This window comes from Trichomycterus rosablanca, chromosome 16 (genome assembly GCF_030014385.1).
Source record: "Trichomycterus rosablanca isolate fTriRos1 chromosome 16, fTriRos1.hap1, whole genome shotgun sequence".
Classification (NCBI taxonomy): domain Eukaryota; kingdom Metazoa; phylum Chordata; class Actinopteri; order Siluriformes; family Trichomycteridae; genus Trichomycterus; species Trichomycterus rosablanca.
In genome coordinates, this window is record NC_086003.1 from 2,674,320 (window position 1) to 2,698,544 (window position 24,225).

Consider the following 24,225-nt stretch of genomic DNA (forward strand, 5'->3'; position numbering starts at 1 on the left):
ACATTATATGCCACCCCTGGACCCAAAAGGGTCAAGGGCTTTGTTGAAGAGCCCAACGTTGGTTGCTTAGCATTTAAATTTTCTGCATTTAGCAGGGGTGGCACGGTGGCTCGGTGGGTAGAACTGTCACCTCACAGCAAGAAGGTCCTGGGTTTGATCCCCAAGCGGGGTGGTCCGGGTCCTTTCTGTGCGGAGTTTGCATGTTCTCCCCGTGTCTGCGTGGGTTTCCTCCTGGAGCTCCAGTTTCCTCCCACAGTCCAAAAACATGCAATCAGGTTAATTGGAGACACTGAATGGGTTTGTGTGTGTATGTGTGTCTGCCCTGCAATGGACTGGTCCAGGGTGTTACTGTGTGCCTTGCGCCCATTGAAAAGCTGGGAAAGGCTCCAGCAACCCCTCCGTGACCCTAATTGGATAAGCGGTTATGAAAGTTAGTGAGTGAGTGAGTGCATTTAGCAGATGCTTTTATCTAATGTGGCTTACAGTACTGTGACAGTATATTGTCTACGCAATTGAGGGTTAAGGGCCTTGCTCAGGGGCCCAACAGTGACAACCATCACCTTAAACTTAAGATTGATAGTCCAAAGCCCTTAACATCTAAAAATGAGGAAATGTGCTTGGCTGGTCAGATGTATTCACATAATCATGAATTAGAAGCTTCTGGAATGCAGGTGAACACAGGTGACACTGTTTACAGTCAAGAGAGCTTGATATTGGCACAGGATTTGAGGCCTTTCACTTGCGTGACAGCCTTCAAGCCACAGGCAATGGAAAGTCCTGAAAAGTTTCTAATTCACATCAGTTCTGTCCTTTGTGGTTCTTGGACCACAAACATCTGACTGTCTGAACACATTTACACTGTGCATAAGGTAAACTGGGTTTTCTTCCAGACCCTGGCAAGAGACCAACGGTCCATGTATCTTGTACTAGCCCAGGGCACAAAAAAGTCAGGAATTAAAACGAATGAGGCCATGCTACAAAATTTACTGTCATTAAATTGGCAGTAAATCTTGTCGTCAGCACTTTACACCACCGAGTTAAACTACGACGCTGTATTTCATTTTTCACGTCTGAAAACTCTGAGAGGTTTATGGTTTTGGATAAAGACACGTGTTCCAAACGTTCATTCAGACAAAGAAAAACCTCTGACGTTACCTTTATCAGACTTTTTTGCCTGATCATACAACCGCACACATGCAACTACGTGGTCGCTTGATAAGTGGCACCAGTTTAGCGAAGACACAGCGCCATTCTTTACATTTTATGAGCGTTAGGGTGAAAAGAAACCACAGATACAGACGGAGAGTCTCACTAATCTTAAACATATAACTCAGCATGGCCAGAAACCCACAGATTACTGAGGGACACAGAGATAAGAACCAATCTGTATTTAAATCCACTGAGATGACTGTTCATTTGTTTAAAGACGACGCCACAGAGTTCCACAGAGAATCTTCCATTACTGACTGTAATCGTCCTCGTCTGAGATATGTTAACGCTGGATACGAATCGGAAATTTATTAAGACACCTATTCACCCCCCTCAATAAGTAAAGACAAAAGCGTCTGGGGTCCAGGTTTTGGACTTTACTCTAATAACAAACACAAGATGAGTTTGTTTCTATAAGACCACCTTTCATTTAAATATATATATATATATATATATATATACAAATATATACAGCTAGAAGTGTGGGTGCTGCCCAGTGAAATGCATCCTGGGTTTCTGGGTTTGATCCTCACCTTCTGTCACTGTCTGTAAAGAGCTTTGCCTGTTTGGGTATCGTGTACAGCTTGGTATGATGGGCAGTTGTAGCCTAGCGGTTAAGGTACTGCACTAGTAATCAATAGGTCGCTGGTTCAAGCCCCACCACTGCCAGATTGCCACTGTTGGGCCCTTAAGCAAGGCCCTTAACCCTCAATTGCCTAGACAATATACTGTCACAGTACTGTAAGTCACTTTGGATAAAAGTGTCTGCTAAAAGCCGAAAATGTAATTTAAATGTATGCTTAGGTTACTCTGACGCTCCCCACCTCCAAAAGTATGCCAGTGTGTGGATTGGCTTTAATTCTAATACTAACTGAGTCATGTGATTGAGATTATTGTCTCAATTTATGGTCATTGGAAGTAAATGATCTGAACAATGAGTCAAAAACAGTAATGCATTAAGCATCAGTTGAGGAAACAAGGATGGAAAGAGGAAATCGACGCTATCAGACAAGAAACTAAATCAAACATTTACAGTTTCTGGATTTAGCTGAGACTTTTATCCAAAGCGACTTATCGTACGTGAAAGTGTATTATCTAAGCAATTGCGGATTAAGGGCTTTGCTCAAGGACCCAATCGTGGCAACCTGACAGTGGTGGGGTTTAAACCAGTGACCTTTTGATTACTAGTCCAGTACCTTAACATACAACATCAAACATACAGCCAAAACGATTCCTAAAGACAAGACCATGGCAGAACCAATCTCCTAACATCAGACACAATTAAAAATTGTGGATTTTGAAGTTGTGGGTCATTAAAGGAACCCTTATAACCACCCATGAAATTTAAAAAAGCTTCTCAAGAACAATGGGTGACAATAGAACCACAAGACTGCTATAAAATATGTTTTTACTAGCTCTGCTTCAGTGACAATGGCTTAGTGACAGAGTTCTAATGTTTCTAACTTCTGCCCAGTGAAACCAGCACGGCTACATGTTTATAATGATTTTAGGAAGAGAAGAGACGGGACAAAGTACACGACTGAAATCTGGTGTGCGCAGGCCTCGAGGAACAGGCCGGTCTCTGATGACGAATGATAGGCTTATCTGTCTCTGGTCAGGCATTAACGGTCATGTTCAGGGAGGAGCTCTGGTCAGAGCCGGAGTAATCAGACACAAACAGAACAGATCCTCCTCTCTCAACATACACTACACTGACACCACAGATTGGCACTGCCCATCTACACTTCCTCCATCCGTACGTCATGCCATCCGCCTCTCCAGCTCACTTCAGGAGTTACACGAGGAGAAGGAAGCCGTGGCTACTTATCTCAGTCCGAGGGTGTCAAAGCTTTATAAAGAGGATCAGAGTTTGTCACAGAAACATAACTAAGTGCTGGTTACACTCTGCTTAACAATGTTTAGTAGTTCAATGTTCAATAAACCCACAAACATAGTGTTGTAAAAAGTAATCAACCCCCCTCTTATTGGAAGCTCTGTGTCATATTTATTACACTGAAAGATGTTAGAACAGATAACAAAACTTGACATCACACAAAACAAACCTAAGTTGAAGCAGAAACACAACACCATGTTGTTTATTCAAAGAACAAAGCCCCCCAAAACCCATATCACCACTGTGAAAAAGTAATTTTCCCTTAATCTTATAACTTCGTGCTTTACGTTTACCTTTTTTCAATCTGGTATTAGTTTTTCACTTCACTGTGGAGATATTTTTGCCAACATTTTGTTTTTTTGCCTACAAATCAGACACACAGTCAGGACTAGGCCATCCACAAGCTTAAATTCTGGATATTTTCAGCCATTCAGATACAAACTTGCTTTATTTTGGTTCATTGTCCAGTTGTACTGTATAACATTTTACCTTATAACCTAGTGTACAAATCGTCTTACTATGAATTCTTCTCAAGCATATTCTGCTATACAGTGAAATACATCTTTCTTTTAATAAAGGCAAGTCTTTCAGTTCCTGTCAGATCAATGCATGTCCACATCATTACACTACCACTGGGTCGTTTCACAAATGATGCTTTCCTTTGTTAGCAGTGTTTTCCTCCTTGTAACTTCTCCATAAATCATCTATACTTAGTTTCTTTTATATTATGTAGACAGCTGCAGGGATATTTGTTACTTCCTAGATAAGCTGTCGCTAGAAGAAATGACTTATGCCAGCCACTGCTGTTAGATGTACCAGTGTTTTAAGGTTTCTTGGAGCTCTTGTAGGCTGAGAAATTATTTTTAACCAACCCAATCTGACTTATATCAACATCTCAGTTATTCTCTCCTTATTTTGTGGTATAGTGTTCCTGTAGAAACTTTACAGTGACTGCTTGACTATATCTGATTCTGAGGAGATTATATTCTAGGAGATAAAGTCTGTTTAAATCAAGCCTGACTGTGTTCACTTGAACTGGTTGATAAATTACATTTAGTTATATTTGGTTACATTTTGTAAGATGTATGCGTATGTATACCTCTGTTTAAAAACAAATACCCCAAATGATGAGCAAAGTGGTCATGAAAATTGAGATTTCTTAGCAAAAAAAGTTTAGAATCACTGCTCCAACATCTGGCCTTACACTGCCAATAGGGGAGGCTAAAAATACACCAAATGTTTTGTATATAGTACTTTAAAAATCTAAAAAAGGCATATCTGATCAGCAATGACTAGTGGTACACAACTCAGATTGGAGTACATGAACGAATAAAGATATAATGTAGTAACAGTAGTATGTCGCTAGGTGGTAGTGTACATCCAAACAATGCAGACTCGACTAAATCAATACTGAATTTAGAATGGCTAGGACGCTTAACAAGTCCAGGTTACTGTATGTCATTTTTAAAGAGCAATTTCCCTTCCCTAAAACAACACAGTGTGTCCTGTAGTGTAGTATAACCTGTTTCTTTTGTTTTAAACCCTGAAGCAACTACATGCTGAATGCTTCCATGTAAGCTCTGCGTGGTATGTGGTAGTTTGGGGTCTTTCTTTAACAAGAAGACCCTGGAGTTCCAGACAAGAAGCCAGGTCATCAGTCACCCACTGTACCACAGTAACTCCTCTGATCGTCTGTAGCAGAAGTCAGAGTCTTGATCGCCCAACAACCAGTCAGCGGTTTATGGCTTGTCCTTCTCCGGACCGCTGTTGGTGGGTACTCATTATGACTGCTTATGAGGACTCTTTCCTGTTTCGGAGATACTTTAACCCAGTCACCTGGCCATAATGATTTAGTTCTTAATAAATAGTACCTATCATAAAATGTATATATTTATGTATATAATTTATCTTTATGTGATTCTTAACATTTCAAGTTACATTAATTGGAAGCGCATGCGTAGTGTGGAAGAAAAGCAGAACCGCATCGCTCCCGCATCCCTCCGCCCTGTGGAAAAACAACCCAGCACCTAGATGCAGAAAAAGGTAGCAAACTTTTTTCAGAAAACAGTATTTCGCAGTTATAACTTCATTTTAAATCTCTTGTTAATTTCCATTTTATGTGGTTTAATACGCGCGACGTAGTTGTTTGTGATATGAGTGTGTGATAAACAATGGGGATTATTTCATCTGTCAGTCGCGGAAAGCGTTGCAGTGGGAGGGGTGTGAGGTGGTTAAGATGGCGGCGCCCTGTTGAGTGCAGTTGCTTGAACGGGTAAACAGGCTTTATTTTGATTTTTATCTCGGTTTGTTGGGTAGAACTTGATGTTTGGAAAAAGTGTGGATATTCTGTATCTGTTTCCTGGCTGCAAACTTTCACTTTAGCGTTTAGGAAACTCAAAAACATTGAGTAATTTTCGCGTTGCTCGGACTGCGGCCGTATCCCAAATTGAATACGGTTTTAAATAAAGTGCACTAGACGGCCTGCGTACGTTATTATGTTTCAGACCGTTAAGTGTACCTATATAGAAGACATGGGAGAATTTGGGATCAGAGCTAAAATAACAGGCAGTGGTTCTCATTGATTTATATAGGCAGATAGAACAAGATATAAAAGAGGAAACAACAGCACACACATGTTTGATAATGAAACAGAACAACAGTGTGATTTTACTTGGATAAATGTTTATTTTCTTGTTTATTCGTTGCCTTCAGTCTGTGCATTGTTCTCAGTGCATTGACTTGTTTACGCCCCGTTTGTGCTGGCTGCAATATTAAAAAAACACATTAAGCGGAAATAATGAAATAAAACATTTGATAAATACTCTATTAGTACAATACAGACATGAGATCATATGGAGTGATGCAATGTGTATTACCGTCTTCTACTGCTGCATTACTAACCTTCTAAAAAACAACTAGACTCAGTTCCTATTTACATGCTCATGCAGTTTAATGTGGGATAAATGCACTATTAAATGACAGGAAAATCATCTAGGCTTTAATCCTAAATACAAAGGACTAAAGCCTACATAAAGTCAGATTCATAAATGTTTAGTGTTCTTAAAAACACTGAAGTATTCCATTGGTCAAGTCTTGTATTTCTGTAACGTGACTAGTCCAATTTTTGCTGTTACGAACAGACAAGAAGACATTCAGTAACACATTTCTAAAAGTCTCAAATTGAAAATCAGAATTCAGAAGTGTGACTGCAGCAATACCTAATGATTTCTTTCGGTGCAACCCTGCACTTTATCCGGGCTTGGGACCGGCGCCTAGGGTGCATTGATATGTGTCAACCAATTTCTAGGTTCACATACAGCCATGCACCTTCTGTATTTGTGAGCCCAGGCCAGGATTTGAACCTCCAGAACTTAGAATCAGCTGCGGACTGGACACGTGTTGGACGGGCAGTGTGGTAATTCTGCTTTCCCCAATCAGAATGGGGGTTGTGCAGGCGTCAGTGAATTCACAATCAAGGCTTGGATATGACTAGCTTGAGAGATAAAGGGTTAAAATGCAGGAAAAAAAACCCACAGCCTTTGGGTTTGTTTAAAGAAAGAAACACATCAACTATTCAGTTACAGAAACGTATCAGAAACAGAATTCTTCTCAGATGTTTGAGGCGACTGTAAAAACAAGGGTGAAAACTAAAACCTAACTAACCTTCTTTATAAAACGTCAGTCTCTGTATTTTTACATTTCCTGGAATGTCTTACATCACGATGAATCATGAACCTGTGACACCATAACCAGCGTCATTAAAGTTTCCCTTACAGATAAACCTAATCGAGCTCTCTCTTTATGCAGTGGTACCTGGAGACTGCATCGGCGGGCGGCCCAGGGACCCTGTAGGCGGAAAGAGTGACGTCCGGAAGCCCCTGTCCATCTCAGACACGCCCCCTGCACAGCCATCACCATCATGGCCAGGGAACAGCTCAGTGTGGCTGACCTGCTCCCCCTCCTCGAGACCTCTGATCTCCAACAGCTGGAGGAGATCAAGGGTCTCATTAACGAGCACCTCGCTACAGGTACTGACCGATTTCTTCTCTGATTGATGTTCTGGAGAGTCGATTTATAATTATTAGGACTGTCATGGTTCTTCACCAGGAGAAGATACTCTGCCATAATAAAACATGTGATATCACCTGTTTCTTGGTTTGAACTGTGTAATCAGGAAGTAATGTCATGTAATGAGTGCTTTTTTCTTGTGGTGTAAAAACTCCGGTTACTATACATACTTTACTATGTTTTGCAGAACGGGGGTCTGTGTTGCTGAATGGTTTGGTGGATTACTACCTGGAGACCAACTCTAGTCCAGCCTTGCACATCCTGTGTTCAGTGAGGGAGCCACACGACAAGGTGAGACTGGGCTAGGGTGTGATGATTAGGGTCTCTAAGATGAATTTTTACTCTCCCTCTTCCAACTTTATGATTTCTGTGATTTTATATTGACCTTGTGTATTTAGTTGATTCCCCTGTCCATGTTTTCACATAACTGATTCCACTTCAGTTGTTGACACATCATTAAAGATGCTTTCAAGGCACATGGGCGGCACATCTGTAAAACATCCCAGGCCCCTAGTGCTGAGATCCCGAACTCACAAGTTTGAATCTCAGCTCTGCTATTGGTCAGCAGGGTGCCTGAACTCAGATGTGAGGAGTGCCGGGTGGATTGTTCATCTCTGCTGCAATTATGTGCTCTGCTGGCTGGTTGATGTTGCTTAAACAGAGACGGGGGATAATGGAGATCAGTGCGTGACTCGTTGTATGTGATACTGATCTCTGTGTTAACCCACCTTATGCAGGGGAAAAGAAGCGGTTGTCTACGTCACGTGTCGGAGGGGGCTTGTCTTCGGTGCAGCCCTCCTCAGCCAGGGTAGGGGTCTGCAGCAGTGGAGGAGAGATATAACCAGGGGATTTTTATATGACTAGATTAAGAGAAGGAGGAAAATGCATACATATAATATAAAAAAGCTTTAAATTGGGTATTTAATTGAGGGATTTTTAGTGAAACACTTCAGATTTAGCTGGCCCATGAACATCGCCACAGTGATAGTTGAGGCTACAGTAGCCATTTTAACCAGTTGCCTTGGTCTAGGGGCAGCCCTGACCTAGTATTTTAATAAATATTTCAATTGCTTTGTTTTTTTCTTTGTTTTTTTTCTTATTTTAATTAACGAACTGAATGAATAAAATTCTAAAATACTGACATTGTCATTATTGTCTCTTTCTCAGCACCTGTTTGATAAGATGAACGAGTGCATGTATAAGCAGGCATGTCGGTTACCCACCCTTAACCTCCTGGGCCACGTGGTGCGCAAGCAGCCGTCCTGGATTCACAAGATTGCTCGCTACCCTCTCCTGCTCTCGCTGCTCAAGTGTCTCAAGGTAGGATAAAGTTAAAACGACTCTTAAATCAAATAAATATTCCATGTTTTTTTATCCTAATAAAGTGCTTTTAAATGCCTGAAAGTGAAGTTTAAAAAATGTTGTCTCTTGCCTCCAGACGGACACGGATGTTGTGGTCCTCATAACTGGAGTGTTGGTGCTTGTCACCCTGTTACCCATGATCCCTCAGGCTGGAAAGCAGCACCTGTATGAGTTCTTTGATGTTTTTGGACGGCTGGCTGCCTGGAACCTGAGGAACCCAGGTAGGGTGGTGATGCTCTGGCCTTAGTGTAGGAACGGTGATGAGCTTAATGGAGTGCATGACTCTCCATGTGCGATGCTGATCCCTGTGTGAGCAGTGGATGAGAGACATAACAAGGGGAATTGGACATGACTCAAAAATGCATAAATACGAGGGATCTTCAAAAAGTTTCTGCACTTCTATATTTTGGTTAGAAAGGGAGGAGGAGTCATCGGTCGTGTCTGAGAGACTGAGAGACGCTTATAGTCCGGATTTAGCACCATCTGATTTCCACCTTTTTTGCTTTATGCAGGGCACATTTCTGAGGTGTTCTTGATCCATCTGCACGCCAGTGTGTACTCACTCTTCCACCGCCTGTACGGCATGTACCCCTGCAACTTCATCTCCTACCTGCGCTCACACTACAGCATGAAGGAAAACATGGACACGTTTGAAGAGGTGGTGAAGGTATGGAACCATGATGCAGATCTTAATGTGTATATAACGGACTGCAGGGTCCAGCAGGAAGATAAAAATGTGTGTAGGATTGATGACTGTGAGTCTTTAGCTGAAAATGCTGAATTGCTGTGGGAGTCTCTTGTGGCCAGACCTTTACTCTGATAAGGTCTCCAAGTCTGCAGAATCTGATGATTCAAAGGTTAAAGACTCAGAGTTTGGTGAGTCAAGGACTCATTAGAGGCAGTTTTGGCCACTCCTCCTCCCCCGGATATTAGCCAGTTATGTCTATGCAGACGACCGATAGTGCTGCTGAGATGCATCTAGGATTAATATGTGGGTGTGGGTAGAACCCACACAGACACAGGGAGAAAATGCAAACTCCGCAGAGAAAGGAACCGGACCGCCCCGCCTGGGGATCGAACCCAGGACCTTCTTGCTGTGAGGCGACAGTGCTACCCACAGAGCCACTGTGCCGCCCACTTGTGGGACCAGATTGCCATAATTTTACAATTAGTTTTGTGTTTCGTATTGATGCGTTTGATGTGTTTGTGTTGCCTGGGTCACGGTAAAAATCATGAACAAAATGTGGGTCGCTTAAAAAAAGTTAACTAAGAAAGAAAACTCCTGTTCTACGATATAAGACACATATTTCCTTCCATAGCCGATGCTGGAGCACGTTCGTATACACCCGGAATTAGTGACTGGAACCAAAGACCACGAGCTGGACCCTACCAGGTACGCCACTCGAAAACCTGATAATTTTACAACATGCGCAGCAACACTGACTGTTTAAAAAACTGTCTCCGCCTTCACCTGACATACAGGTGGAAGAGGTTCGAGATCCACGACATCGTGATCGAGTGTGCTAAAGTGTCCCTGGACCCGAGAGAGGCGTCTTTTGAGGAGGGCTACGCCACCCTGCCTGAGCATTTCTGTGCCAACTTGCACATGCGACCTCCTGATTGCACTGCCAGCCCCTACACGGACTTGCACAGCAGCTATGGTAACGTCCTGATGTTTCGGTTTTCTTCTCCTTGTTTACATTTACCTGGCGTACGACAGGTGTATATAACTCCTGCGCTCTTGTTACTTGCGCTGTTCTATCAGGAAGCTCATCCTCGAATCATTTCTACACTCCGCGCCAGTCTGTCCTTCCACCTCTGCCCCTGTCGTCTCTCTCGGGGACGCAGTCGGCCCATCGGAGCCCACCCTGCACCCACCGGCCGGTATGAATTCTACGTTCTCTCTTATAAAGCATTCTACTTTTATTACAGGCTTTTAATGTTTTGTAAATAATGCAAGAGGGAGCTTTTTCATGTTGGAAAATGTTGTTTGGAACCAGTGTTTCCATCATCTGTATAGATTAGGGGGTTATGGGAATATGAGGTACTTCAGTGGGACTGATAGGAAGCCTTCTTTTAAAGGTCGACAGGCAAACAGGCCACGCCTTTTTTAAAGTTAACCATCAAGCCTTCAGAAGGTCGGTGGGCAAAAAAACAAGACATTTCCAACTTTAATGGGCCTATCGGTCATTGAGGCAACTCATTTTCAATAGGATTGCCCATCGTAGTACAGCTGGTGTGCCCTCAGAGCCTGACAGGAACTTGCTTTCATCACCGATGCCAGGCTTTCTTTACTGGACCTTCAGTTGAGCTGACAGGCTCAGAAAACGTTCATAATTCACAAGGCTGGTTGGAACAACAACTCCTTCAGTGGTACTAAGGGGCACTGAGGCCTCCCCTCTTTTAGTGGGACTGATGGGCACATAGATGTTGGTGTGCTGATAACCTTTGTAAAATATAAAGCTCCCCACACTGTTTATATCCTCGGCTTTTTTAATTATCCAGTATACATTGTGTGGAATGAATCCAGACATGGGGGGTGGTGTTTGGCATCTGGCTGTTCTAGTAGTAAAATTGGGGTGTTTTTTACCCCCTTTGTCAATTAGTGGGTCCGGGCTTATAACTTGTCCACCCAAATGTTTGAATGTGACTATAGTGAAATAAATTGGTTTCTCATTTATATCTACAGTATTATAATATACATTTATTATTGCTATAAATAATAAATAAGCTTTGAAAAACATCAAAAATTATGTACACGCATCTTGAAATACTTAGCAATAAGAAATGTTTTGCTCATACATGTCTTGTAACGCATGGCTTTGTTTTTATGTGATCTTTAGAGTTCTACCAGTGAACTGAACTTCAGCTACGGTGGTAAGGACTCTCTTTGGAGCCCGTCCTCCTTGTGCGGGATGGCCACCCCACCTTCCTCGAGAGGGATGTCTCCAAACCCTGAGCTTTCTCACAGTGCCTTTCACATGTCTGGGCGGTTTTACAGCACTCCAGGTAGATCGAGGACTTGCACACACAGTCATTGATTTCCTGTGTCTGTCTTGTAGTGAATGTGTTGATCAATTTAGTATTTGGTTTCTGTTAGGAGGTGGTAAAGGTACCCCATGTTCTAGCACTCCAGCAACATCCTCTCCTCCTCCCAGCCTCTCAGACGAACCATCCACTTCCTCTTTGACCTTCAGTACACCCAGCCTCCCATGCAAGGTATTGTATCTTGTAAATCTGTAAGAAAATCAGTTTTGTTTGTAGACTGTGTTGATACAGCAGTGGGTTCCTGGACTCCCTGAGTTTGAATCTCGGCTCTGCTACCGGTCGGCTGGACGCCTCCTAGCGGGCACAATTGGCAGTGCCTACAGCTTACAAAATTGGCCATTGAGTCTGCTGGGTGGGAAAAGACCGGACTAATAAAGTGGGTGGGGTTGGTAGCCTGAGGCGCCTGTACAGAAGTGGAGGAACCTGGAAATGAGTGCATGACTCTTCGTGTGCAAGACTGGCCTCATGTGTGAATTCACACAGGTATAGGAAAATAACAGCAGTCAGGGAGCATGTGTCAGGTGAATATACCCTTCTCGGATAAGGTTGGGATCCCCAGCAGCAGAAGACAAATTAGCCATGTTAAAATTGGGAGAAAAAGAGAGAGAATGCATAAATACAAATAGTAAAAGTGGCCAGATGTGATCATTTTTGCTAATTTAAAAAATTGAGTTCACTTACCCTGGAATTATTGCCATCTAGCAGTCTGATGCGCCACCCCACCCGGGTTCGAGACTCAATCTGCAAAAAACGTCCAAGGATCCGAATACTTTCAGCATCTATTGTACACTCGCAGTGTGAACATATCAGGTTGTTATTTAATCTCTTTTAAACGTTTTACCTTATATATTACTCTTTAGGATGGGAGACCCATAGACACAAAACCTCCTTTGCTGAGGCAGGATCAAGTAAAGGAGCTGGAGAAATCAGCATCAGAGGTCGCCAATCACACAGGTAGGAAAATCAAACAAAAGAAGACCGGTATTTAAACAACTGTGCCATCACTGCTGATGAAGCACGCTGTATAAGTGGATCAGTCGGTCAGTGGTGCAGCATGACTGACCGTTTTGTCTTTTAAACCAGATGACGAGTCTAAGAACGTGTCTATGACTCTAACCGAGCTATCGGCCTACATGAAGGAGCAGGAGCAGCTGCGACTGGGCAAGGAAAAGGAGGAGGGTGAGCGTGAACTAAACTTTCTTTTTATATATATATATATATATATATATATATATATATATATATATATATATATATATATATATATATATATATATATTTTTTTTTTTGTTTGTTTTGTTTATGCATTTTCTCCCTTTTTAGCGTGTCCAATTGCCCGATTGCGTCATGCTTTTTCTTCACCAATGCCGATCCCCGCTCTGATTGAGGAGAACGAAACTAACCCACGCCCCCTCCGACACATGGGCAGCATGCCGTATGCATTTTGTCACCTACACTTTGACGAATGCAATGCGGATCAGCACTGTGTACGGAGAGACACACCCTGAGAGCACTGCTTTCCCATCTCTGTGCAGACGCCATCAATCAGCCAGCAGAGGTCGTAGTTGCATTAGTTATGAGAGAGACCCTACCTGGCTTTCAATATTCCACCCATATCTGAACAACAGGCCAGTCGTTGTTCATGTGGCTGTTCAGCCCAGCCAGCAGGCAGACCCGAGACTCAATACGATGTATTTGAGATCCCAGCTCTGGTGTTCAGCGTGTGTTTTACTGCTGCGCCACCTGAGTGGCTTAGCTTTCTTTATGATGCTATTTAATACGTCTGTCTAGCCCATGGCATTAAAGTCCAAATAAATAAATAAATAATACGTCTGCCTACAGCTGTAATTTCCCACTGTCATATACCCGGTCCTGTCAAACAAATACTAACTTAATGTCCTTAATACTTACAACACCGACAATCTATTCCAATCCCAAAGGCTGTGAGAAAAATCTTAAATCAAGCCGAAATGAAAATAGTCCTCAAGTTTTTGGAAAGAATTGAGTGCATATAAAGAACAACATATAAGAATAAGACTTGACAAGGACTATAAACTAAAATATGAGACTATATAACCACTGTGTAAGCATAAATATATAAATGAATACATTTCTTACTGTCTCTTTTCTCCAGCTGCTATAACAGAGGAGCTGCTTAAGATAACCGAAGAGAAGCGGGACCCGCCGCGGATGTCTGGCTTCGATTCCCCATTTTACCACACCACAGAAACTCTTACTGGTGCCCAGGAGAAGCCCACTCCAACCTCAAGCCACCTTAAAGACCCTCACCATGCTGTCTCCACCCCAGATATGAAAGACGTCCGGGCGTGGTGCAGAAAACCTGTCAGTCGCAGCGCGTCGCAGGAGCAGCCCTGGGCCTTCCAGCCACTCTTCACCCCTAATGAAGTGCGGCACCACAGCCCTGGCGTGGAGGATGAGTCTCTAAAGCATGCGCTGCTCTCACCCAGCCCGGGCGCTGCACACTCGTTGCCTTACGAAGCGCTTTTCGACCTGGCGTTGCCCCGCGCCGCCTCCGTCTTCGTGAGCCGGAGAAGCCTGGAGGTGCTGGGGAGGGCGACGGGACAGGGCACGATGGGAGGATGGGCGGGGGAGGATGGACCAGGAACGACGGGTGCATCGCCGCTAGAGGTGCTGGACCGCCTGGTGCAGCAGGGCAGTGATGCGCACGACAGGGTGCTGAAGAGGTGAGTAGTGATGATGGGTTTTTTAAACCTAGTGTTTTGTTTATTAACTCTTTTAATAAAACACAGACATTTAACCATCATGTATGTTTCAGCTTAGGGTGCTTTTAGTGGTAACATAAGTATTTTAAGCTGTGGTTCGTGTCCATCATCTATATTCAGTCGATTTTTGAAGGTGTTATGAGTTACTTCCACCACTGGGGGGGGCGCACTGGACACTGACCAGCTTAAAAAAAGTCTATTTATTGTGTTTGTTTGCATAGCATAGAGGCCATGAGTTATTTTATTAAACAGATTATTGTTTTATGCTCCTGAAGTACTCCATGACTTTTATTTGACCTAATGGACTTAATGTCTTAGGCACAGAGACCTAAATAAAAGGAAACTACCTAGCGGTCAGTTAGGTGATTGTTATAGCTATTACTCAATATGAATATATAGACTTTTTAAACGTTAGTACTTTTAAACCGTAGAACTAGAAGAAATGAATCCAGAGTGTCCCGTCAGTCATGGTTGGAATGCTTTTCTGCGCATTTAGAGCCTCAATCTGTTCAGTCGCTGATATAAACAGCCGATTTAAGCAGACGTGAGCATTAACATTTGCAGTGCACTCATTTGGGGCTGCGTTATAGCCCCGTCCGGTCTGAATCAAACCAACCTTAACCCTGCTGTAAGTGCAGCTGACTGCAGAAAAAAACACCCTGCCTTTTTTCATGCTGGAACAACTACAGCCATTGTACGGTTCCTCCCACAATGCTTCACCACCCAGCACAAGCTGCCAAGTCATCCCTGAACCGACACATCATCATATGATCCGTCACCGTCCTGCATAGCTGAGTAATTGTTTTGGACCGGAGATGGACTTACGCAAACCCTGGTGTGTCCAGGCTGGGGTCAGCAGGGCCGGTGGGATGGCTCACTGGCACTTAGTTCACTGTAGTGTTAGTTTAGTATTTGTTTCCACTGCTGCCTTTAATGATTAATACATTTTTATTAACTCTTTCAGATTACCACTGCCGAGCAAGTCAGCTGACTGGACTCACTTCGGAGGTAAACAACACTTAATTATCCAACAAAGAGAAAGTGTGTTTTTTCCTCACACTGCACTGGGCTTCAGACTCCTCGACTGTTTACACACTTAATTATGTTCTGGATTGGATTTGGAATGGATATAATTGCCATTTTCACCCATTAATTATCCATAATAATGAAATGAAACATGAAAAATGAAATCTCTTATTATCAGAAGTATTCAGACCCTTTGATGTGGCATTCCAAATTATGGTAGTTAAAGTCCTTCATTGGATTGGCACCCTGTCCAGGATATTCCTGTCTTACGCCCAGTGTTCCAGTGGAACTGAATCTGACAGGGCATCAGTACAATGAAGACTGGTGGTGGGTAGAACAGTGTGGGCTTTTCTTGTCAGAATTATGAGAGTCATGATGTTGTAATTATTTAAAAAGAAGTGGAGTGTGTGTGTGTGTGTGTGTGTGTGTGTGTGTGTCCAACAGCAAGCTGAAACCTCCGTTCCCAGACAACTTTTACTGATTTGTTCATCTGCTTTTAGGTTCTGCTCCTCGGGACGAGCTGCAGACGCTGCGCAGTCAGCTGCTGCTGCTGCATAACCAGCTGCTGTATGAGCGATATAAGCGGGAGCAGCATGCTGTACGGAACCGCCGCCTGCTGCGCCGCATCATCAACGCTACCGCGCTGGAGGAGCAGAACAATGCCATGGTAACCATACCACAAACAGTGAAAACACACTAACTTAAAGTGCGTTCCCAACCACATTCCAGTATACTATATAGCAGGGTTTTTTAAACCCCGTGCCACGACTTTTGGAGGGTGGGAGGAGTAGTATTTGGTTGTGTCTGAGAGACTGAGAGATGCTTATGGTCCGGATTTAGTACCTTTTTGGACGCTCAAAGAAGCTTTAAGGGGAAGAAGATTTTCATGTGATGATGATGTGAAAGCAGCGGCACATCAGTGGCTATGCGCTTAACCGAAAACATTGGTATTGATGGTATTTGTTTTTAACATTCTTAATAAATAGAGTTTAAAAAGTGTGGAAACTTTTTGAAGAACCCTAATAGGCAAAAAACACGAAACAAACTTGTAAACTGACGCCCCCTTGTGGAGGCTTTATGTTACATCTAGTCATATTGTGGGTTGCTTGAAAAACCTGCTATATAGTATGGTTAGTTACTGTCTTATCTATGCTGTAGTCACACGCTTTGTAGCACATAGTATAGAAACAAATGTTAGGCCAATTTCCTAAACATTCCTGTGTGTGTGTGTGTATGTGTAGAAGGACCAGTTGAACCTTCAGTGTGTGGATATCGTATCGCTGCGTGAGAGCCTGCAGATGGAGCAGCAGCGCTACAGACAGCTGTGGGATGAACGGGAGGTCATGGTGACGCGCTTACACGGCCAGATCCGCCAGCTTCAGCACGACCGCGATGACTACTACACCAAGTACCAAGAGTTACAGGTAAACACACACACAACACACACACACTTAGCGGAATTCGCCTGCTTCAGCACACATGAATGTTATACTGGATTCTGCACTGCAGTGTGTTCACTATACGGCAAAAGTATTGACACACCGCTTGTAATTTTTTAATTCATGTTTTTCAGTCACATTTAAGTCATGTTTTTCAGTTGCTAAGAGGTGTAATAAATCACTTATAAAAAAGGAAGTTATATGCTTCCAGCTGTGCAGCAACAGTTCAGGGAAGGCCCTTTCCTCTTCCAGCATGACTGTACTCCTGTGCACAAAGCAGCTCTATAAAAACATTAAGGAACTTCAGTGTCCTGCACAGAGCCCTGACCTGAGCATCAGTGCCCAGCCATACAAATGCTGTCTTCTCTTGACTGACCCGGCACAGATTCCCACAGACTTGCTTCAACGTCTTGTGAGAAGGGAAGGGGGAAAAAAGGGAACAGTGCATCTCTATTTATGACTGTACGACTATATACTACTAAATATGATATTTCCGCTTTCAGTTCTATCAACATCTACACAAACCTTTTACAAATTAGTAGAAATGTCTGCTGCACTGTGTGTCAATATATCAGGCCAATAAATCAGCTCAGAGTTGTTCATTTTTATCACAGACTGGACAGAATAATGAAGAACTTTAATTGCCTTTAGTTTCAATTAATTGTGTGTGTCTATGGTTTGTGTAAATCCTATTCATTAGGATTAGTTATTCTCCAGGCCACGCAAGTAGGAGGGGTTTGTTCAAGGTTTTTCTGTAGTTTTAGGGAGTTGTTCCTTGCCGCTGTCACCCTTGGCTTGCACAACAGGGTTTTTTTGGTCTGTCTGTCCTGGATTCTGTAATGTTACCTCGAGATGATGTCAATTGTAAAAAAATAAACTCTGTACATATAAATTTGCACTGTATGTGTTTTTATCCAGAGTAAGATGCAGGAGTGCCAGAAGAGGATGGGTGAGATGGAGGCTGAACTGCAGAAAGCCAATAACAAGGTTTGCCATAGGGGGCACCAGGTGAACCAGCTCACCGCCAAGGTAAGAGAACATCACTCATCACTCCTCGTTATTATAAGATTCTCTGGTTTACCTGTACAACTGTTTTACGCTTTTGTTTTCCTTTCTTCTAGTTGTCGTCTTGTGAAAGCACCCAACAACAGCTGAGCTTTATAAGTAAGCAGCTGCTGCTGTTGGGAGAAGCACATAAACTGTGTGTACAAGAGCTTCAGCAGGCAGGACCGGATCTCAGTCAGGTGCAGTACAGGGGCATGTTTTTTTGGTTTTTATAACTGTTTTCAAGTCCATTCAGTTTTGCTCGAACCCTTCTCTCATGTACAGGAGGCGCAGATGGTGCAGGCGTCGCTGATGAAGGAGGTCGAGCGGCTGAAGCAGCACCTCCTGCTGCAGGGTCAGAAACTGGACGCGGCGCAGCAGAGAGTCGTCGAGATTGAGACGCAGCTGTCCAAAAAAGACCATCTGATCGCAGAGCAGAAGAAGTTCCTGGAGGACGTCAAATGCCAGGCTAAGTACGCGTGGATAAATGCTAGAGATGTTTACGGTCACCCCATAAACGATGAATAAGTCGTAGTCCTGACCAAGCTTAGGCAGCACGGTGGTTCGGTGGGTAGCACTGTCGCCTCACAGCAAGAACGTCCTGGCTTCAATTCCCATGTGGAGTGGTCTGGGTCCGTTCTGTGTGGAGTTTGCATGTTCTCCCCGTGTCTGGGTTTCCTCCAAGAGCTCCAGTTTCCTCCCACAGTCCAAAGATGTTCAAGTGAGGTGAATTGTAGATACAAAATTGTCCATGACTGTGTTTGACATTGAACTTGAACTGATCGTCATGGGTAACCAGTAACTTTCTGTCCTGAAGCTGTCATGAATGGAACCAAAGTGTTAAAACCTGACGTTAAAATCCTAATACATTAATAAATATCGCTATGCTTATCCATTCAGGTCTTAAGAGCAAAAGATAAACAATGTTGACCCGGTGTGTCTCTTCCTGTCTGTAGGGAGGAGCTGAAGGCCTCGGACAGTCGGTACCAGGCTCAGAGGCAGGTGACTCAGGCTCTGCAGAAGGAGCTGCTGCAGCTTTACAGCAGGCTGGAGATGGAGACGCCCGCCGCCACCGCCGCTGCCTCACAGACAGGGGGCCCTACCGGGTGCTGCCGCTCTACACAGACCAGGTAAGCTCTGTCCCAAATGGCACCTTGGGCACTGCGGTCAGCCTTAAAGTCCATTTTTATTGTCATGATTAGCTCAGATCTTGTGATCTGACCTGTCATGCTACCCTGTTAAGGTGCTTGTGAGTCAGCGTACAACCTTGCAGACCTTGTGGGTTTGTGCAAACAAGATTTGCAAGACTGCAAGTGCACATATTGCATATTTGTTGCTAAAGGGTTTCAGTTTGTTTAATACAACTGCGCAACCCTAACCATTCGCACCACCTTAACCGGCAGTAGCGGCTTTCAATCAATGCTTTCCTTTATTTGATATCGATCCTGCATGGCCAGAAGTATTTGGACGCCTGACCAGGAGCTTGTTGGACGTCCCATTTCGAAAACAAGCTCTCGTATGGCTGGGCACTGATGTTGGTCAACAAAATCCTCAGCTGATGTTCCAGTTCTTTCCAGCACTGTTCAATAGAGCTCTGTGCAGGACACTGGAGTTTATGGAGCTTGCTTTGTGTACAGGGGCACAGCCATGCTAGAATGGGAAAAGGCCTTCCCTAAACTGTTGCTGCAAAGTTGAAAGCATGTAATTTCCTTTATGTAATAGATTTATTACCATTTAGCAATTGTGTTGGCTGAAACACAGTTATTAGAAAGGGTGTCCTAATACTTTTGTCCATATAGTGTGTTTTAGATGACATGAACTTCTAGTTTCAGTCAGGACCCTTGATGTTTTGTTGGTCATCTCACTGACCTGTTGTTTCACAGTACTACACTGAAGGACAGGCCGATGAAAACACCGTCCAAAGAGCGCAGCAGGTCGTCTCCACATCGTAACGGCACCGTCAGCCAGGCCAAGCCCGGCCCCCAGGACCGCGAGTCTGTGAACGGCAGCCGAAGCACTCCGCCACCTCCGCTGGTTGCGCCGCCGCCGCCTCCGCGCCCTTCGGTTCCCTCTTCCAGTCCCTCCCTTACTGTCGGCTCCTACCCCAGCGCCAAGAGCTTCCTGGGCATGCGGGCACGCGAGCTCTTCCGGAACAAGAGCGAGAGTCAGTGTGACGACGACGATGTCCATCGCCCGCAGCTCGCCGGCCTGTCGCACGGCATCAAGACCGAGCTGTGTGTTGAACCGTCTGTAAAGACTGCACCCAGCCCCGCCCCTGCACACAGCCACCGGCCCGGCGCGGCATCCAAAGAGCCTGGCGAGATACAGCGGCCGTCTAAGCGGGAAGCGAGCTGGCCCAGACAGCCACAGCTTCACATCATGGACTACAACGAAACTCATCAGGAGCACAGCTAGAGAGACGTGATGTCAGAAAGACTGGGACCCTTCACGTCAGTGTTCTCCCCCTTCACGTCAGGCGGACAACAGGATTTTGGAGATTTCGCACCTTTTTCTCCCTGCCAAAATACTACAGCAAGCCTTGGAGTCTTCCTGCGCATGAGTTTACGCTTCTCTGTTTTTGCCCCTTTCTCTTAACATGTACGACGGATCCAGTCTTTAGCAGGTTTTACTTCAGAGGGTTACAGTGAGGTGTGTAGAGTGCTTATTGACAAGGTTGGATCGGCCTTCTTGGAACAAGTAGGAGCCACAGTGGCTATGTTTAAATGCAGATTTTGTTTATTTGCACTCAGTAATCTAATAAAATCCTCAGTTCCAAATGCGTCAGATTGAATAGAGACCAACGGTTAGCGATGTGAGGTGCGAAATATACATTAAATCCATAAGTGGGATCCCTGTTGTCATATAATTGTTCTTTTCATATGCAAGTTGTTGTAAGGTTTTAAAGCTTCAGTATGTAACAGAAATCAATAAAATGCCAATACTGCGGTAAAACACTAGCGCTAGCCCACTAGCTCTGACATTTCGAGCTTGTCTGCTTGGCAGACGTACATGCAGACATAATTGGTTAACGTCTGCCTGGAGCAATTGCGGCCTCTGCTGGCTGCTCGATGCGCCTGCACAGAGATGGTGAATAATAGAGAGCAGTGTGTGACTCTCCGTACACAATACTGATCCCTGTGTGAACCCACTTTATGCAGGAGTAGAAGAAGCAGTTGGCTACTGCACACGTGTCTGAGGGGGGCGTGTGTTTGGTACAGCCCTTCTTAGTCAGGTAAGGGGTCTGCAGCAGTGAAGGAGAGATATAACCAGGGGAATTGGATACGACTAGATTCGGAGATGATGGTTCTTTTTAAAGCCTTTTTCCTCCTCTGTGTATGGTCTCCCATGCACTCAAAGGCTGTTTTAGGTCACTGAACGTTTTTAGCTTTTAAAAACTGCTGTCCACGGCGAAGATTTTATTATTATAATTCTGCATCTAAACATAGCTACTGGGTTCTCAGGCTCCTAAAGCAGTATTCATACGTTTTAAGCTGTTTTGGTCTGTAATGTAGCTACAATTACCATGAACAATCATTTCAACATGTTCCCTGTACTGAGAAAAGAACGGTAGGTTGTTAGTACAGTCGCTCAGACACAGAAGCTTAGTTTATTCATTTGTTTCTTCTCAGTATTAGAAAATGTGTTGGAATGCTTGTTTGAATTTACATGAATTATTTGGCTAAGATTAAAATTTACACAATTTCCACTTACCCTAAATGTAGTTGATTAACAAGTTTGGCGCCCACAGTTTCATTTGTGTTTTTGCTTGTCCGCTGGTTCTGCATGGATTCTGTTACTCAGAATGAATTGTTAGCCACAGATGGGATATGTGGATACAGACCCAGTCGTATTTATACTTAAGTAAGTGCATCATTTTACTAATCGGCTTCATGAAAGGGCAAATTTTTGACATAATAAAATCCAAACTAATAACATTTAGGCTGTGCAAGGTCACGTGGCAAATAAAATCCATAAGTGGGAGCATAAACTTGTTTCAGATTATCGACTACATGCTTGGTAGATGGAAAATGGTGTTTCATTTAGGGTCGAGCTGTAAGAAGCCAGTCTGAACCCCGAGTGCTTTATGAAGTGAGGTCACGTTAGGCACGTTGCATTGTGGGTGTGTGTGTGTTTACGAGTGCTGCGTGAGTCGATTTTATATTGTTAGAGTTTTTAAATTATTTATATTTGTGTTTACATTTTCACTAACTGAAAAGTATTAGCTGGCGAGTCCCTTATAAATCAAAGCAAATCCATTTCCCATCATCAGTTATTAATAACAGTATGAAACTATGACAGCATTTATATCTAACATATATGGTACATAACATATCAGAACTGGAGATCTGGTCTTCAGGCTTTTTTTGCTAATGACTTTAATCTGTAAAGCAAGTATTGCACTAATCAGTATAATTATATAAAACCTTTAAAGGAACATGCCAAATTTTTCTTCCTGATCTCTCAGTCTAGCACATTTGCATCATAGGTGTGATAGTAAATAAGGTTAGCTGACTAATAGACACACATTTAAACATAGCCAATTTATAAAGGCTTTGATGTCCTGCTTTAATACTGAGGCCTGAAATGTTTAGTGCACAATATCGACATATCCACACATGCAAGGATTAAATCTACAATAACTCATCAGTATTAATAGAACAATTCCTTCAGTCATCAGTTATTCGGCTGATCATTAACATTCCTGATGCTCGGTTACATGAAATATCACGTATCTGATCTTGACCAACTTTAAGGTTTCCTTTGTTTACATGCCCGTCCAGCATTTTCAGCCCAGGTTCCTGACCAGTTGCTTCAGTGTCCGTAATAAATTGCTAATAATTAAGTATTATATTATGATCCTAAATGTTATCAGTGTTTTTAATACACTGTTTTTCTTTGGCAGCTTTAACCACAATGGTACTCTGTTTAACGGTCAGACTTACAGCTTTAGTTGTTACACTTTTGAGTTTTATGAGTTTTAAATGTATATGTTACATGCAATCCTTTCTTCAACATGAGAAACCTTAAGGTTTGTGTTAACGTCTGAGTAAAAATAAGATCCCACATCTTTTATGGCAAGGGTGTCCAGTGTTATCCAGAAAGGGCCGGTCTGGCTGCAGGTTTTCATCCCAACCAAGCACCAGCGCACCTAAATCCACCTCTTTAATCAGTTTTTAAACACCAAATTAGTTGTGTCTGGTTTGTAAGAACCTGCAGCCAGACCGGCACTTCCTACATTGAATTTATTACATTCGAATGAAATAAAGCAAGATGTAACGTACAAAAATCATCATTATTACCTGTTATTTAGGTTTATTATGTCAGGTTTAATTCAGCAAACAGAAACTGCACAAAAATCTCCACAAAAGAGGCAAATTTGTTCCCTGTAGGGGATCTGATCACGGTTTCTTGCTTAGAACTTCTAGATAACGTTAAAGTTGACCTGGGGGTGAAAACGTTTGTGCAGCACTTTTTTTTTCGGGTTAAAATCCTTCCCAGAACGGTTAGTGTGTATGAAGAGGTAACTGTGATGATGGCCTGATGTATTGATTTGGTTCGAAGGCTTGGATGTTGTTGGACTGTGACTGGATCTCCATTCACCCATGTTTACTCGGTTTATCGCATTATTATGGACTGTTTATGGACTGGAGAAATCCTGTTTTCCTCTTGATACCCTCCACCGTCCCCTTTTTGCCTTGAGCTCTTCAGCATGTTACAACTTTTAATGCCACAGACAGGAAGATGGAAGACGGGCGAGATTAGATGTTCTCCGAGTGTGTCTCCGAGGGCTGATGGAAGTTTAGAAGAGCATAAGCTTGCGTTGACTGTGAAAGATAAAAAGAAAATCTTTAATGTTTTGCACTATAGAATCTGCATTACCTGTTTTTTAAATAATAAAATGTTTTTAAAACGGAGTTTGTGTTTCTCAGTTGTGTCTCTTTATCTTAACCAGCAGAGGGCGGTGTTGATCCAGTGCTGAATGCATTACAAACACTATTTCAGTTAGCAGGTGGAGTTAGCATCACAAACTAGACTCATAACACGATTTAAATCTGTCGTTTTCTATTTACAATCAGCTTTAGAATTATTAGCACCCTTAGTAAAGTAAGAAGATGTTATAAGAATCTAATCTTTGTTCAAATGAAACATATTCGACTAAGATCGTGTGTGAATGATCAGCACCATTAAATCCTGTTCTGCCTTCAGAACTAGGCAGTAATCACAACATACAGTATATTAAGAGTGCATAAACTGATGTAAAAAGTATGAATGAACACATTCCACTCAGTAGCTCTGTGTAACGTAAGGATCCGTCAGTGTTTTAGTTGCTGATTTAGTAGGAATAGTTTAGAATGGCATTATCGGCCCCCCAACCCCTTCCCCAGTTTGT

The 24,225-nt window shown here is 43.2% G+C and overlaps 1 protein-coding gene across 1 annotated transcript; it reads left to right on the top strand.

The window, feature by feature from the left end:
• The first annotated feature begins 5,317 nt into the window (after positions 1–5,317).
• tsc1b (TSC complex subunit 1b) lies at positions 5,318–23,749 on the top strand. The gene is made up of 22 exons (XM_063011163.1): positions 5,318–5,375; positions 6,911–7,131; positions 7,359–7,462; positions 8,339–8,491; positions 8,610–8,754; positions 9,046–9,200; positions 9,853–9,926; positions 10,016–10,194; positions 10,299–10,417; positions 11,377–11,542; positions 11,634–11,752; positions 12,442–12,535; positions 12,665–12,760; positions 13,716–14,286; positions 15,290–15,333; positions 15,852–16,018; positions 16,593–16,775; positions 17,709–17,819; positions 17,912–18,034; positions 18,120–18,307; positions 18,791–18,964; positions 19,718–23,749. The coding sequence occupies exons 2-22, from the start codon at positions 7,023–7,025 to the stop codon at positions 20,247–20,249; spliced, it is 3,606 nt and encodes a 1,201-aa protein (XP_062867233.1). The 5' UTR covers positions 5,318–5,375; positions 6,911–7,022; the 3' UTR covers positions 20,250–23,749.
• Positions 23,750–24,225: the final 476 nt, after the last annotated feature.

Bases quoted from the DNA above. Each gene is read 5' to 3' on its own strand.
- tsc1b (XM_063011163.1), top strand. From the start codon at position 7,023: ATGGCCAGGGAACAGCTCAGTGTGGCTGACCTGCTCCCCCTCCTCGAG. The intron at 7,463-8,338 runs GTGAGACTGGGC...TCTCTTTCTCAG, and splicing joins TGAGGGAGCCACACGACAAG to CACCTGTTTGATAAGATGAA. The intron at 18,035-18,119 runs GTGCAGTACAGG...TCTCATGTACAG, and splicing joins CAGGACCGGATCTCAGTCAG to GAGGCGCAGATGGTGCAGGC.